General features: G+C 38.9%; 1 protein-coding gene across 1 annotated transcript in view; it reads right to left on the bottom strand.

Annotated features, from left to right (window-relative positions):
* Positions 1–17,666, bottom strand: part of LOC126354836 (probable ATP-dependent RNA helicase DDX60) — a 268,338-nt gene that overhangs the window by 51,123 nt on the left and 199,549 nt on the right. Inside the window, exon 5 of the mRNA XM_050004837.1 lies at positions 12,252–12,542. Within this exon, the coding sequence (XP_049860794.1) occupies positions 12,252–12,542 (291 nt within the window). The remainder of the gene's footprint in view (positions 1–12,251; positions 12,543–17,666) is intronic.

Below are 17,666 nucleotides of genomic sequence, written 5' to 3' on the forward strand. Positions count from 1 at the left end.
AACACGGATTAAGAAAATATTTTTCTCATGCAACACAGCTAGCTCTTTATTCCCATGAAGTAATGAGTGCTGCTGACAAGGGATCTCAGATCAATTCCATATTCCTAGATTTCCAGAAGGGTTTTTATACCATTCCTCACAGGCGACTACTATTCAAATTGCATGCACATGGAGTATCGTTTCAGTTGTGTGACTGGATTCTTGATATCCTCTCAGAGAGGTCACAGTTTGTAGTGATAGATGGCAAATCATCGAGGAGAACAGAAGTGATATCTGGCATTTTGCAAGGTAGTGTCATAGGCCCTCTGCTGTTCCTGATTTATATAAATGATCTAGGTAATAATCTGAGCAGCCCCCTTAGATTGTTTGCAGATGATGCTGTAATTTACCATTTAGTAAAATCATCAGACAATCAATTCCAATTACAAAGTGATCTAGATAGAATTTCTGTATGGTGCGAAAAGTGGCAATTAGCACTAAACAAAGAAAAGTGCAAAGTCATCCACATGGGTACTGAAAAAAATCCAATAAATTTTGGGTACACAATAAATCACACAAATCTAAGGGTTGTCAATTTGGCTAAATACCAAGGAATTACAATTACGAGCAACTTAGATCGGAAAGAACACATAGATAATATTGTGGGGAAGGCGAAACAAAGACTGTGCTTCGTTAACAGAACACTTAGAAGATGCGACAAACCCACTAAAGAAACAGTCTAAATTACATTTTTCCGTCCTTTGCTGGAATATAGCTGTGCAGTATGGGATCCTTACCAGGTAGAACTGACAGAGGACATCGAAAAAGTGCAAAGAAGGGTGGCTCATTTTGTGTTATCGTGCAATAGGGTGAGAGTAACACTGATTTGATACATGAGTTGGGGTGGCAGTCACTGAAACAAAAGCCGTTTTTTTTGCGGTGAGATCTACTTATGAAATTTCAATCACCAACTTATTCTTCTGAAAGTGAAAATATTTTGTTGACACCCACCTACGTAGGGAGAAATGATCATCACAATAAAATAAGAGAAATTAGAGCTCGAACAGAAAGATTTTCCCACGCACCACTTGAGAGTGGATTGGTAAAGAAGTAGTATGAAAATGGTTCGATGAACCCTCTGGCCAGGCACTTAAGTGTGAATTACAGAGTAACACTGTAGATGCAGATGTAGATGTAGATCCCCACTGCATCCTCAAATGCAGAATTGATAGGGAGTGGTGGTTTTGGGGCCGTCAGAGGGTCTTGTTTCTTAGCAGACTTCTTCTTAGTGTGCTTGATCTCTCACTTCTCTTTAGGGGGTTGCTGGGAAGATTTCTCCGAAGCTTCAGACATGGAGGAAGACCATGAAGCTCTTCGTCCAGCAGCTTTTGGCTCCTTGAGCCACTGGCGATTGTCCACTGTGGCAGTAATGGAGACCTTAGAAGAGAGGGCCCCAAGGGACCCCTTCTGCACGAGAGGAGCCGGAGGACACTGTTGCTTCTCTAGCATGGGGGAGCGGACCGATGTCCCCTGCATTTGGGGAAGGAGAGGGGGGGGGGGGGGGCCTCACTCCCAAAGTAGGTGCTTTGACATGTGCCCAAACTTCCAGCACTTAAAGCGCCACATAGGGGAAAGGGTGTATGGTTTAACGTCATAGCTGTCAACCATCACCTTGACCTTTTTGGCAGTGAATCAACAGCCAGGATGAAGGCACTGGTGGCAACTCTGTTGTCTTTGTGTCCTCTGTAAACGTGCCAGATGAAATGAACACCCCGCCATTCTAAATTGGTGCAGAGCTCGTTGTCAGACTGCAAGAGGAGGTCACAATGGAAAATAATCCCCTGGACCATGTTGAGGCTTTTATGGGGAGCGACAGAAACAGAAATATCACCCAGCTTGTCACAGGCAAGTAATGATGCTCGGAATTGGGCTCTGGATGCTGTATGAATCAAGACTATGCCATTTCACATCTTGGACAGCGCTGTCACTTCTCCAAACGTATCCTCCGCTGTCACTTCTCCAAACTTATCCTCAAGGTGTTCAACGAAAAACTGAGGCTTCATAGGTAGAAAGGAGTCCCCATAGGTTCTGCTACAGAATAAAAACCGAGGCGAATATGGCTCTCTCCATTCTGTAGCTCTGTGTTCCTCCCATAGTGTAGCAAAGGAAGGGTAATGATTTAGGGTCATACCTGTCAACATTGTATTCTGTCTAGCCCTTCTTAGAGACTGCTGGTGCCATACGGTCACCAGCAAGAGTTGACTTAGTCTAGTTCATTGCAGGTCATCCACCCAGATGCTACCCACTCCGATCAGGGGCTCTCCCCAAGTGTGCCACCCACACACAGCAAAGGCCAACTGGCATGCTGGCTGTTGCCAGGAGTCCTGATGCCCCAGGCATCTATTCCTTGGCATCCGTTGGGAGTTTACAGCTCAGGCATCAGCAGTGCAATCCCTGTGTTGTCAGGGGGCTACCACCAAATGGGTACATGATGGCAGTCCCACCACAATGGACCGGCTACTGTGCTGGATATTGGGTGCGGAGAAATCCAATATTGTCATGGGGGCGGAAGAGGACAGGAGACAATGGAAGAAGATGACATACCCTGAAAAGTGTCCTCACCCAAATAGCTCAATTGCAGGTGGAGATGCAAAGCCACGACAAGAAATTCTGGAGATCAAATCCAAGGCCTCTCGTGCACCACATAAGGCATCCTTACCCATATGGCCTGCACTTCTGTAGAATTTTGAAAGTGGCAGGTCAAACAATATAATGGCCTGAAAAGTGTGAGACTCCGTTTAGTCGCCTCTTACGATAGGCAGGAATACCTTGGGCCAATTCTAACCCCTGCACCTGCAGGGGGGTTGAGCTGCTGGCCCAACACCTTCTTGTAAAGTAGACAAACAAACAAACAAACAGATACACACACACACACACACACACACACACACACACACACACACACTGTCTCTGGCTGCAGAGGCTGGACTGTATACAGCAACTGCACCTGCACCTGGGTTGTACTGGGGAAAGGTGTATTGTTGCTTGTGGGAGCACGTAGTGATGTAGTGGGAAAAGGGAGGGGGGGGGGGGGGGGTGCAAAAGGTGAGAAGCAGAGGACCGGAATGAGACTGGTGGTTGTGTTAGTGAAATGAATATAAGACTGTGGTAGTGCTGAAGTGGGAACTGGAAAGAGGACTGGTATGTGAAGAACAGGGGCTATTGAAGGTTGAGACCACGGAGGTCATGAGAATGTAGTATATATTGCAGGGAGAGTTCCCAACTGGGTAATTCAGAAAATATTATGTGGGCAGGAAGATTCCAGACGGCACAGGCTATGAAGCAGTCATTGAAGTGCAGCACATTGTGTTGGGCAGCATGTTCAGCAGCTAGGTGGTCCAGACATCTCTTGGCCACAGTTTGACAGGTGACTTGTTAGTTCACACGCCCACACAGAAAGTAGCGCAGTGGTTCAAGCGTAGTTTGCAAATCACATGACTGTTTTCACAGGTAACCCTGCCTGTGATGGGATAGGCGATGCCTGTGATGAGACTGGAGTTGATGAATGTGGGATTATGTATGGGACAGTTATTGAATCTAGATTTATTGCAGGGTTATGAACCATGAGGCAAGGCAAGGGGTTGGGAGCAGGGGTGGAATGGGGATCGATGAGGATATTGTATAGGTTTGGTGGGCAGTGTAATAAAACTGTGGGAGGGTTGGGAAGGGTAGTGGTTAGGGTATTTCTCATTTCAGAGCATGACAAAACCCTGGCAGAGAATGTGATTCAGTGCCCCAGTCCTGGATGGCACTGGGTCATGAGGGGGGTCGTACAATGGGAATATGGGAGGTGATTAAAGAGACAAGGCATAGGAGATCTATTACTGTACAAGGTTGGGAGAGTAATTTCACTCTGTGAAGACTTCAGTGAGATCCTTCGTATATTTAGAGAGGGACAACTCATCATTACAGAAACCACTGTGACAAATGGCTAGGCTGTGTGTGGAAGTATCTTCTTGGTATGGAATGGGTGGCAGCTATCAACATTGAAGTGTTTCAGGTTGTTGGTAGGTTTGATATGAACAGAGATACTGATGAGCCATCCTCCCTCATCCATCAATCTCAGTCTCATAACAGGCATTACCTATCCCATCAAAAGCAGGCACACCTGTAAAAATAGTCATGTGATATGCAAACTAATCTTGAACCACTGTGCTACTTTCTTTGTGGGCATGAAAACCAACAAGCCACCTGTCAGCATTAACAGCCACTGGAAAACTGTGGGCAAGAGACAGGTGGGCAACCCAGCTGCTGAATGTGCTGCCCAACAAAATGTGTTCTACTCCAGTGACTGCTTCACAGCCTGTGCCATCTGGATGCTTCCTACCAACACCAACTTTTCTGCATTACACACTCCAGCACTACAAAACCTTCCAGTCCACTACCACAACCACTAGTCTTTTTCCAGTCCTCTACTTCTCTCATTTTGCACTCTCCCTCCTGTCTCCAACACATCCCTACACATTCCTGCAGGGAGCACTACATCTTTCTCCATCCTACGTGCTATCCCTCCTCCTCCCCACCCAAGCCTCACGCTTACCTCCCACCACCCACAGATTGCTTCTCCTATCAGGCACAGCTGTTGTATGCACTCCAGCCTCAGCAACCAGACACAATGGTCATGTATGTGTATGAGAGTAGTACTTGCATGAATTTTTGTGTGCTTTTCACTTTAGAAGAAGGGGTTTTGACCAAAAGCTCAAATGTATAGCAGTCTTCTTTCTGTGCCTGTCTGCAACTGAAGCAATCTATTCTTTTCATCAAATTGTTGTTATGCCATCCTGGATTTCCCATTGTTTGATCTTCTATATTTCACTACGTGTACCAACTAGTAACAAAAATAAGTAAATTTACAAAATATTCTAAAAGTTACATATAAGAGAAGAGTTATTCTATGTTAAGTCTTTTTTCCCATATAACAACAAAGTTTTGAATATGAGTGTATTCCAAAAAATTCTTGAAAATTAACATAAGACAACTGTTTTAACCCTCGAGTGGGAGTGCCTGTGTATAAAGTGTGCCAACCACAAATAAAATTGATTTGCACCATTCCATTAATGTTTCACAATTGCGAACCCATTATTCATTAATAAAGTTACCTCCACTTTCGAAAATTGTTTTCCCTGAAAGGTAATTCAAATCACACAGAAGTGAAAAAATATACCATGGATTACCCAAGGGATAAAGAAATCATGTAGGGCAAAAAGGAGACTGTATCTACTATCTAGGAACAGCTCTGATGTTAGAATTGTAATGCATTATAAAGAATACAGGAAAATATTAAAGCAAGTAATCCAGAAATCGTGTTGTTGTTGTTGTTGTGGTCTTCTGTCCTGAGACTTGGTTTGATGCAGCTCTCCATGCTACTGTATCCTGTGCAAGTTTCTTCATCTCCCAGTACTTACTGCAGCCTACATCCTTCTGAATCTGCTTAGTGTATTCATCTGTTGGTTTCCCTCTACGATTTTCACCATCCATGCTGCCCTCCAGTGCTAAATTGGTGACCCCTTGATGCCTCAGAAAATGTCTACCAACCGATCCCTTCTTCTAGTCAAGTTGTGCCACAAACTCCTCTTCTCCCCAATTCTATTCAATACCTATTCATTAGTTATGTGATCTACCCATCTAATCTTCAGCATTCTTCTGTAGCACCACATTTCAAAAGCTTCTATTCTCTTCTTGCTCAAATTATTTTTTGTCCATGTTTCATTTCCATACATGGCTACACTCCATACTTCCATACTACACTTTCAGAAACGGCTTCCTGACACTTCAGTCTATACTCGATGTTAACAAATTTCTCTTATTCAGAAATGATTTCCTTGCCGTTGCCAGTCTACATTTTATATCCTCCCTACTTCGACCATCATCAGTTATTTTGCTCCCCAAATAGCAAAACTCCTTTACTACTTTAAGTGTCTCATTTCTTAATCTAATTCCTTCAGCATCACCCGACTTAATTCGACTACATTCCATTATCCTTCTTTTGCTTTTGTTGATATTCATCTTATATCCCACTTTCAAGACACTGTACATTCCATTCAACTGCTCTTCCAAGTCCTTTGCTGTCTCTGACTGAATTACAATGTCATTGGCAAACCTCAAAGTTTTTATTTCTTCTCCATGGATTTTAATACCTACTCCGAAGTTTTCTTTTGTTTCCTTTACTGCTTGCTCAATATACAGATTGAATAGCATCGGGGAGAGGCTACAACCCTGTGTCACTCCCTTCCCAACCACTGCTTCCCTTTCATGTCCCTCAGCTCTTATAACTGCCATCTGGTTTCTGTACAAATTATAAATAGCCTTTCGCTCCTTGTATTTTACCCCTGCCACCTTCAGAATTTGAAAGAGAGTATTCCAGTCAACATTGTCAAAAGCTTTCTCTAAGTCTACAAATGCTAGAAACGTAGGTTTGTCTTTCCTTAATCTTTCTTCTAAGATAAGTCGTAGGGTCAGTATTGCCTCATGTGTTCCAACATTTCTACGGAATCCAAACTGATCTTCCCCGAGGTCGGCTTCTACCAGTTTTACCATTCATCTGTAAAGAATTCGCGTTAGTATTTTGCAGCTGTGCCTTATTAAACTGATAGTTCGGTAATTTTCACATCTGTCAACACCTGCTTTCTTTGGGATTGGAATTATATTCTTCTTGAAATCTGAGGGAATTTCGCCTGTCTCATACATCTTGCTCACCAGATGGTAGAGTTTTGTCAGGATTGGCTCTCCCAAGGCTGTCAGTAGTTCTAATAGAATGTTGTCTACTCCCGGGGCCTTGTTTCGACTTAGGTCTTTCAGTGCACTGTCAAACTCTTCATGCAGTATCATATCTCCCATTTCATCTTCATCTACATCCTCTTCCATTTCCATGATATTGTCCTCAAGAACATCGCCCCTGTATAGACCCTCTAAATACTCCTTCCACCTTTCTGCTTTCCCTTCTTTGCTTAGAACTGGGTTTCCATCTGAGCTCTTGATATTCATGCAAGTGGTTCTTTTTTCTCCAAAAGTCTCTTTAATTTTCCTGTAGGCAGTATCTATCTTACAACTCGTCAGATAAGCCTCTACATCCATACATTTGTGCTCTAGCCATCCCTGCCTAGCCATTTTGCACTTCCTGTCGATCTCATTTTTGAGACGTTTGTATCCTTTTTTGCCTGCTTCACTTATTGCATTTTTGTATTTTCTCCTTTCATTAATTAAATTCAGTATCTCTTCTGTTACCCAAGGAGTTCTACTAGCCCTCATCTTTTTACCTATTTGATCCTCTGCTGCCTTCACTATTTCATTCCTCAAAGCTACCCATTCTTCTTCTACTGTATTTCTTTCCCCATTCCTGTCAATTGTTCCCTGATGCTCTCCCTGAAACTCTGTACAACCTCTGGTTCTTTCAGTTTATCCAGGTCCCATCTCCTTAAATTCCCACCTTTTTGCAGTTTCTTCAGAAATCGTGGCAGCTTTGTTATGAGAAAAAGATAATTACATCAGGCAACAAAATAAAAACTGGATGGGATATAGTGAAGACAAGAGAGTTGTGGGACCAAAAAGGAAGTGGAACAGAAAGCTCAAAAATAAATGAGACTGTGGTAACAATTGCAAGTAGTGTTGCAAACCTCTTAAACAAGTACTTCATTTCTGTTACTGACAGCTTGGGGTTATGAGGTTCAGTAACAGTGCTGGTTGTAGGTAGTGTTCTAAAAATGAACAGCATAGAGACAGAAGTGAGACAATTTCTGCAAAACTTGACCATCATTTTGCAGGACAATGTTCAAACACGTAAAGTGCAAGCTGTTACTGATTTGTTTGACTGATGGGGCTGCTAAGTGCTATACCACCTACTGCACCCCCCTGACTTAAGCCCTCGTGAGTTCAACTGAGTTTGTAAACTGAAGGAAGCACTTCACAGCATTCGCTTCAGAACTGATACAAATTCGTCAGGCAATAGTCTGCGTCGCTTGAACTGTCAACACAACTGGCACTGCTAAGAGTATCCTGCGACTTTCACATTGAATTGAATTTTATTTGATCCTGTAAGATTACATTGTGTACAGTAAATGTACGTGTAATATAGGACATGTCAAAGTGTTAACATTCCTTATCACTTATTTTTCTACACCTTTAGCTTACATTTTTACATTACTGATAATGAGTAACAATATATACAAATTTAATGGCATAAGTATTCTGCAACACTGTAAAACTCTTTTTCAATGAGATAGTCTTTAAGTTTCTTTGGAAAGTCATTGTGAAGTACACTATCTCGCAGGGTTTTGGGCAGACTTCTTAGTAGTCTGATACCAAAGTACTGGGGTCCTTTTTCTAGCATTGCCAGTCAGTGGGGTATGCTACGTACTTCATTCTTCTTTCTTGTATTGTGGGTGTGTACACTAGCATTTGTAATCCAGTCCTCACTACCTTTTGTGATGTACATCACTGGCAATGGGTTATACATAATGCTGGTGACCTCTTCTGAATGTCAGTAAAACTTAGAAACACATATCTATTTTGTACAAGCTGTAAACAAATAGTTGCCACTATTAAAGTTCCAATCCTCGTACAAACATTGCAATAAGTAATAAGTCAAGTACAGATTTAGAAATAGTCGCTTAACAAATTTTCACTGGCATTAATAAGTGGTTTAAAGCTAATTCACTGTCATTAAACTTTGAGAAGACCCACTGTATGCAGTTCAGAACCTGTAAGAGATTTCCATCCAGCATGTGTATAACATATGAAGACATGCCGATCGAAGAGGTACACAGTGTTAAATTTCTGGGATTACAACTCAACAGTAAAATCAGTTGGGAAAAGCATACCAGAGAATTGCTTAAGCAGCTAAACAAGTCTGTATTTGCAGTGAGAATGATGTCAGATGTAGGAGAAATAAATATAAAAAACTTGCATACTTTCATTCTATTATGTCATACGGGATCATATTCTGGGGCAACTCATCAAACTGAGCAAAAGTTTTTAGGGTGCAAAAGCATGTGATATGAATAATTTGTGGTGTAAATTCAAGAATATCATGTAGAAACCTGTTCAAGGAATTTTGTATTCTAACCACTGCTTCTCAGTATATTTATTCCTTAATGAAATTTGTTGCAAGTAATACATCTCAATTTCCAAACAATAGCTCAATGGAAATGAAGTCCCACACTACTTGTCAGAGTGTATGGGAATGATGCTGGACACCCGCACCACCGTACTACTCAAGGTCCTAATGAAGGTGGTTTGCTGTTGCCTTCCTCCGACCCTAATGAGGATAAATTTTAATACTGAAGGCAACACAATAACACCCAGTCATCTTGGGGCAGCTCAATGCATACTATCATTACTAGGAATAAGAACAATCTACATAAAGACCTAAATCACTTGCCTTGGTCCACAAAGGAGTCCAATATTCAGGAACACGCATTTTCAATAAATTGCCAGCTACCATTAAAAACTTGGTTTCAGATAAAGCATGGTTTATACAGAGTTTGAAAGACTTTTTGACAGCTAACTCCTCCTACCCTGTAGATGAATATCTTAACAGAAACTGTTAAGCTAGTGTATAACAGTGTTTCATTCTGACAGCGTGTTAATTCTATAAGTATTAGCTGTTCCAGTTTACCGCACTGTATTCACCTATTTCAACAATCTCTTGACAAATGATCAGGGTAGTAAGTATTATACTCAAATGCTTTATGTTTTACTTTCTGACATGCTCCACAGCCATGACAATCATCTCATTTTTGGGTCTATGGAACAAAAACTGAATCTAATCTAATCTACCTATTCCTTCAGTTAACATAGTGAGAAATTGTGTTCTTATACAAAATAAGTAGTGTGCTGCGTGAGAAAGAAATAATGTTCCGGGCAAGAAAATGACCCAGTAATGAGCTAGCAGCTCAATCCCATAATAAGACATCTGTCTATAAGATAATTAGTAGTCAAATAGGCAGTTGTTGGGATCTGATCTAACTGCACTGTTTCATGCTTCGAGTGGTCATTATTGTGGGACAACACCTGTCTGTGGTAACAGAGTGATATAATGAAACTTTATTTTTTTATTGTTTAATTGGACATGGCTTTAACTCATATAATGTAAATTTAGTTTACCATATTTTCATTAAGCAGAGATTAAAGTGTGTCCTGGCTCATACATGTTTACCTGAGTAACGTAAAGACAACTATTCTTTACACGTATACAAAGTAGTTCACGCACCTGCTTGTGTTATGAAAAATAACGTGCCCATTCAAGGGTTAATAGACAGTGTTTAAGGAAGTCTAATATTTTGAGAGGCAGCATTGGTCATCAAAAAAAGCAACACAAGTCCAATAAATATTCCCTAGAAACATGTACTTTCTGAGATCTGAACGACTGTTTATGAATGGGACTCACTGTAATGTCCATCTATGGCAATCTTTCTAATGTCCTTTGGCATAAGGAATCGCACACTCTTTGAAGTTGGGCTAGCTCTTATTGTGATGGCATGCATTGAACACATGATCCTATGATGTCTATATGTCACTGGTATGGTGCAGACCATTTCATTCAAGTGTCTCCGTAATCAAATCTTTAGAACTGAGATCTGGAGTATAAGAAATCCCCATGTGTGGGGCATCCTCAACCAATCTGAAATGTCTGTGAAATGTTCCTGCAAATTACAGTGAAAATTTGCTGTTTTAGTATTGTGGACGTACATCTGTAATCTTAGCTGACATGATATTTCATATACTAATATCAGTAATATATTACTGAAAAAGGCATAATGAACCCAATTTTATTCATGGGGTACGACTGTCAGTAACATCAGCTGCCATTTTGTTGACTGAGAAATAGTGCTGGTAATCTCTTTCTGTGACTGCAAGGGGATTTTCATCAGACCACACAAGATGATTATGAGAATTTGTGACACCACCTCTTGTGAACTTCAACTCATTAGAATAAAATATTAGGTCTACACAACACTTTTGCAATATCCTTTGGAAGAACTGCAAACTTCCATATTCGTCTTGAGGCCTTAGGGTCTGGATGTGGTGAACCTAGTGTGGATACAGCAAATGTTAGTGAAGTATTGCTCAGACAATAAGATGACTCACATGTTCTGCTGATGTCATCTGTTAATGTGTAGGTTCCACGATTTCTAATCACTAAATATATCAGGCAGACAAACTCAGAAAGTCTTAAACCATTTACCTTGTGGGGTGCTTGAGGAGCTGTGCCCTAAGACGATGGAAAATTCAGCCAAACAGCTTAGCTGTTGGTGTTGTATGATATGGATATTTTTCAGTACAGAGGGCATGAGCTCACAGGCTATTACCATTAGCTAAAAAATTGTAGACAATCATATTTCAACATCACTTATGGAATAGTACAGTTCCATGGATAACAAGATGTGAAAAAGAGAAAAGAAAATGTACTCAACCATTTTTATGTACAAGCAGCACAGTGACAGTAAACAAAAAATGAACCCATTTATTTAAGTAGGTCAGACATCACAACACATAACCAGAGTTGTGAGTAATTCACTGTACAGCAACACACACTAACATGAACAAAATGTCTTTCACTGCCTCCTAAGCACAAGTGTTCAGATTTCAGAAGGAACAGGTTTCTGAATCCATGTTTATTGCACTTTTCTGCTTATGCAGAATGCTACTACATTCCATAATATTTTAACACTTTTTTAACACCCTGTACATATTTTTTCTAATGGTGATTATAGTGGCTGCATATGACATAAATGCTGACAATAATAACCAGCATCCTTTATTGCATTGCACTAGTTATCTACCTCACACAGAATCTGCATTTCAAGTACTTGTCCCTCAAGGCAGGAAAAACTTAAAAGAGTATTTTCTTTCATGTGCATCTGTACACATGGGAATATAAAGAACTTAAGCTTTATCCACCAAGAATTGTAAATGAGACTTCACTATCATTTTCCGCCCTGATGTCCAAAATTTGATCCAGTGACTTCTGTTTGATTTTGGAAATTAATTGATTTAGTCAAAAGTGTGAAACTGAACAGAAGAATAGCTTGTTACCAATCAGTTCATTAACATCTCTCTAAACTCCAGAAAGTTAAAAAATGGTATATGCCTTCAATTTCAGCTCATTTAAATATTAAGAAGAGCATAGAGTAAATTTATATATGGTACAAACTCATTTTCTACTTACAGATCATAAGATGAGATATAAAACCAATAGGATAAAAATACTATACCTCAACAACTTCAGTTGGCAGGTCTTTTAGTTTCACAACAGAATTGCAATACCTATTCTTAAGCATTGCACGATGTAAACGTTTGTGAGTGAAGAGATGAGCCATCAAGAGAACAACATTTAGCTGTGTTTCTTTTGATATACTTCCATCTTTTTTAGTAACACATATTTTGTGTAGAAGTCCACTCCGCAACAGATATGCAAAAACAAGATTCCCTGGTTCATGATAATGTAAATGTGTCACTATCCCCGACGAAAGATGCTGTGGTCTGCCATTATCATCCAGAAGTTTCTGAAACAATAAACATGAGTAATCCATAAACCTTCAAACGCTGTGAAAAATATACAAGCAAGAAGGACACTCATTATGAAAAATTAAGATGGTGTACCAGGCAGATGAGATTAACTCACCTATTAAAATTAACTAATGAAATAAATGAGCAAATATTTTTTTCTGTAGTAGGAAACATTTTTTTTAGATGTATTATTTTCATAAACAGATAGTCCTGGATGGAACACAAGTAATGTAAGGAGCAGAGGTAACCTCTCACACAACAGACACACAAACAAGATTGAAAGTGATGCTGAACTTTGCAAAGAACTTCCTCTTTACAAGATTTTATATAAGCAGTAAATTCTTTTATGGTTCTAAGAATTTTTGAGATCTATTCCTATCTATGCACTCTCAGTGAAGTGGCACAATGCCATAAAAGGAATCACATAATGCACCGGTGAGTATGTGTAGGGGGTCTTAATGAAAATAAAGAAGCTGTCTAATATGCCACTGAAAGGGCAAGATGTAACCAGCTGTGGATTGTGGTGTACATTGGAACGAATGTTGGATTCCTATGGGTCTTACAATCAAACTGGTAGAGAAAACAGAGAAGTACAACTCTGCTTATAGAATTTCAACTAAGCTCACAATCTGCACTATTGCCCCTATGACTGAACATGGCTCCCTGGTTCTGAGTGATATGTGCCACAGGGTTGAGAGCTGGTCAAGTATCAGAGGCTGCTACCCAGGTAGCAGGTGATATCTGGGATGCATGCAAGTGTTTTTTATTTGGCGACTTTCTGTCCAGTCCAGATAATGGCTGTACTGGACCCCAAAGTATTAGTATAAGACCCACAGACGAGACTATTAAAATTCTAGTGATTGACTGCCAATACGTTTGAAACAAAGTCACAGAGTTTTAAGACCCCTTAAAAAGCAGTGGAGCTCACATAATACTAGGTACAGAATGACAAGAATGATAGCCCATACTTTAAACAGACTTCGTTGAGATATATGGACAAAATCTAAATGTGCATCAAAAGGATAGGCTAATGGAAAGTGGAGGTGGTTTTCCTGTCACAGCAGATGTGATACACAAATCCATTAAGACAAAAATTGCAGCTGCAAACAAGGCTTTTTTGGCAACACTCAGTACCAAAGACTGGGTGTGAATTTATAATGTGTCCTTCTATTGACCATCAGACTAATCCCCAGGTATAAATGAAAACTTTAGAGATAACCTCAGCTTGCTTGCAAGAATGTTCCCCAATCATATTGTAATGATTGCACGAGGCTTTAATCAACCAACAACTTGGTGTCAATTACAGTTTAGGAAGTGGTGGGTGTGAGGAGACAACCTGTTGAACAATGTAGATGCTTTTTCTGAAAACCAGTGGTATGTGCACGGAGTGGCAGACTTTGGTTCATTAGTTATGCAATCTGTATGCACATATATTGTTTACAGAATATTCATGGGACCCATCCTAGAATATTGCTCAAGAATGGGACCCATACCAAGTAGGATTGAGTGGGAATACTGAACTTAAACAAAGAAGGCAGCACAAATGGTAATAGGTTAGTTGACCCATGTAAGGGTGTCATGGAGATGCTGAAAAGCCTGAAATTGTACACATTTTAAGACAGATATCAACTATCCCCCAAAAACCTGCTGGCAAAGTGTCAAGAAAAAGCTTTAAGTGGGGCATTTGGAAATATACAACAACCCCTTTCATACTGACCAATCTCATTGTTAAAAATATTTTCCAAAATATTTGAAAGAGCTGCATGGAAACAGATAGTTAACTATAATAATCTGCATAATATTATCCAGAACAATCAGCATGGTTTCCAAAGAAGACACTGCACTGTGCAAGCTATAAATGAAGTTATTATAAAAATTAGTAGTAGTCTAGATAAAAATATGAATGTATTGGGCATCTTTTGTGACCTAAGTAAAGCCTTTGACACAGTAGATCACAAACTACTCCTTCACAAGCTACAAGCATATGGTTTTAGTGAAAATTCACAGAGATGGATGTCATCATACCAATTAAACAGGAAACAAAGAATAGTAATAGAAGAAACTGGTAAGAGAGTCTTCTCAAGTTGGAAAAAGACAGAACAAGGTGTGCCACAAGGATCTGTCCTTGGCCAAATATTATTCCTATATTATATAAATTACCTGCTGACTAACATAAATACAGACACTATTCTTTATGTGGATGACTCTACAGCAATAATCTGTTACAAGAAAAGTGAAAATTTAAATAGTCGTCTTCAGTAGTCCCTGGCTGAAATTGAGGCCTGGATGAGAAATCAGACCATGTAGATGCTATGTGTCACTGTCCAAATAGTCTAATATTTGGAATGAATGTTATAAGCAGTATAATTACAAACACCATTAAAAAAAGTTTTATTACATGTATATTTTGTATCTGTGATTAGGTATGGTATAATTTTTGGGGGATCAGAGAAAACAAACTTACAGACAGTCTTTAGGCTGTACAAAAAAAATCATTAGAGTCATGGTAGGTGCAGAAAAAAGACAATTGTGTTGACCTTTGTTCACGGCCCTTGATCTTATGACTGTTACTGGCCTCTCTATCCATGAGACAATTAAGTTTTCTAAACTAAATCCACAACTTTTTGAGGATAACCTGTTTAAGCATGATTATGAAACAAGAAATAAATATCAGTATAAGTTACCAACTCCTAGGCTAAAACTGCTGGCGAAGACACCTTACTATATGGGTATGAGGCTGGGGAATAAAGTCTGTGAAAAATTTAAAAATTATGAACCAGAAGAATTTGGACATCATTTAAAAAAATACCTAGCAAGTAAATATTACAATGTAGAAGAATTTATGACTTCTAATAATTTCCGGGTATGCAGCCGGATCCCGTCGACATTCTGCCACGATATTTCGGCCCAGAGACGTCCGGCCATCATCAGGTGAGTACAAAACTACATAATATTATCCAGATTATCCAGTTGTGTACTCACCTGATGATGATCGGACGTCTCTGGGCTGAAATATCGTGGCAGAATGTCGACGGGATCCGGGTGCATACCCGGAAATTATTAGAAGAACAAATATGCTGGGAAAATTTCATAAGTCACATCGAATTTATGACTGACTGTCACAAATAACTGTGTCTGATGTTACATTTTATTCTGTCATGCTAAAAGAGTACTGTAAGTAAATACTTACTCTTAATTTTACTTTATTTTCAGCATGATTATTTTAAATCATTTTGTGGTACTTAAAATTACAAAATAACTGTAATTATTCTGTATACTTGCAATTAGAAAGTAGCTTTAAACTGACAAGTCACCTATGTACCAATCATCTGATTGTGTATGACAACTTATGTGACAATAAAGTTTCTATTCTATTCTTTTGCTCCTACAGGAGCTATAAACATAAGATCAGCCTAGTTACAGTCTGCACAGAGGCATTTAAGCAATCATTCTTGCCACAGTCCTTACATCAATGAAACAGAAAGAAGTCCTCATAAGTGTTACAAAGGGAAGCATCTTCTGTCATTCACTTCAAAATGGTGTGCAGAATATACATATGAACATAGTTATAGACAGTTTGGAAGACCACTAATGATGGAAATTTATTAAGACTAATGTCAAACAAACAGACCTGACCCCTTAGATAAATAGGCAGTAGTGGCATATTTCTAAGAAGGACCGTGAACCTGTAGTTCTCAATTTCAGCATGTAGAGGAACTGTGACTGAAGTTTACAAAAACAGGTAACCACACATCAATAAATATGTACCTAGTTTAACAGTTCACAGTAAAAGGGACTGTCTATGATATTGCTAGGTAACACACTAGTGTAGCACTTGACCTTAATGTCTAGTTTAGCAACCAATGCAAAATCACAAATACTGTAATGTCCTGTAATTACTATTAGCATCTTGCATTCTTTGTTTATTGCTGTATGGGTTTACAAATGCTGCTGAATTCAAACACACATTATTTCCATTTTGGAGTACACATATATTAAGTAAAATTTACACTATAAAAACTACTGCAAAATAACAACAATAATTTCAGTTATGTTCAATAATGTATTTCACAACCAGATAAATTGAAGTGTGCAGAATGTGTGAAAATGTTAGCATTTAAAGTAACTGCATAATTAAAAAGTAATTTAAAGTCATCTGGAATTAACTGTTTACAAATCTCATTTTCTAAAAATATATACAGAAGACCACATTAAATCAAAATTCTGTTTATTTTAAATGTATTTGTACTTTTTGGTAAAATTCAGTACCCTAAACTTTTGTAAAACCACAAGTTTTAACGTCAGGTTTAGTTATGTACAAGTCTCAATAACAACACCATAAAAGAGCACTGTTGCATATTTATAAAGGCTTGAGGCAGCTGTGCTCACCAGTACAGCAGAGTTAAGTTGTTGACAGTGTTAAGTTAGTTGTAGCTCAGTTATTCTCAGGCCAGTGTTTGTTAATATGTAGAAACCTCCAGATCATATTTTTGAGCTCATATTATTTGTTAAACTTTTAAGATGTAACATGAGTTGTCTTGGATGTGAAAGTTAAATAAAGAATGTACTAAGTTCTGTTTTTGACTGCTACTGGAAACAATAAACACAGGAACATATGGAATTAGATGTCTAGCTGTTAAGGTACATGGAAGAACTTCGTTATTCAACAACCCATACTTTAAGTACTTTATTTAAAATTAATTTCTTTCTGCATTACAATTCAACGTAAATTGTCTCTCAATGATATTCATTGGCTTGATGTTTTGATAAAATCATCTAAAATTTCTAACTTAACTTCTTGCTTATTTCAATTAATGGCTTTTGTTATTCTCAGTAACCAGATAGTGACATTAGAATATACTGCCTTTGCTTTTACATCTGTTGCACAGTAGTAGTAGTTTCTTTACAAAGCACAGATCCAAGAGCTGCTAAATGAAATGTGTCCCACTGTCTGAAGAGCAATGCATGAAGGCTTCAATGATTTCAATAGCAGAATCTTATCAAAACACCTTTCACAAAACCCCTAGAAATTCTGGTTACTTGTACATATAAATGCTGTCAATGGCATCAAAGATAATATCCAGATAATCATTGATAACACAGGAACAGAAGCTGAGATT

The sequence above is a fragment of the Schistocerca gregaria genome, chromosome 1 (assembly GCF_023897955.1).
Source record: "Schistocerca gregaria isolate iqSchGreg1 chromosome 1, iqSchGreg1.2, whole genome shotgun sequence".
NCBI classification, from domain to species: domain Eukaryota; kingdom Metazoa; phylum Arthropoda; class Insecta; order Orthoptera; family Acrididae; genus Schistocerca; species Schistocerca gregaria.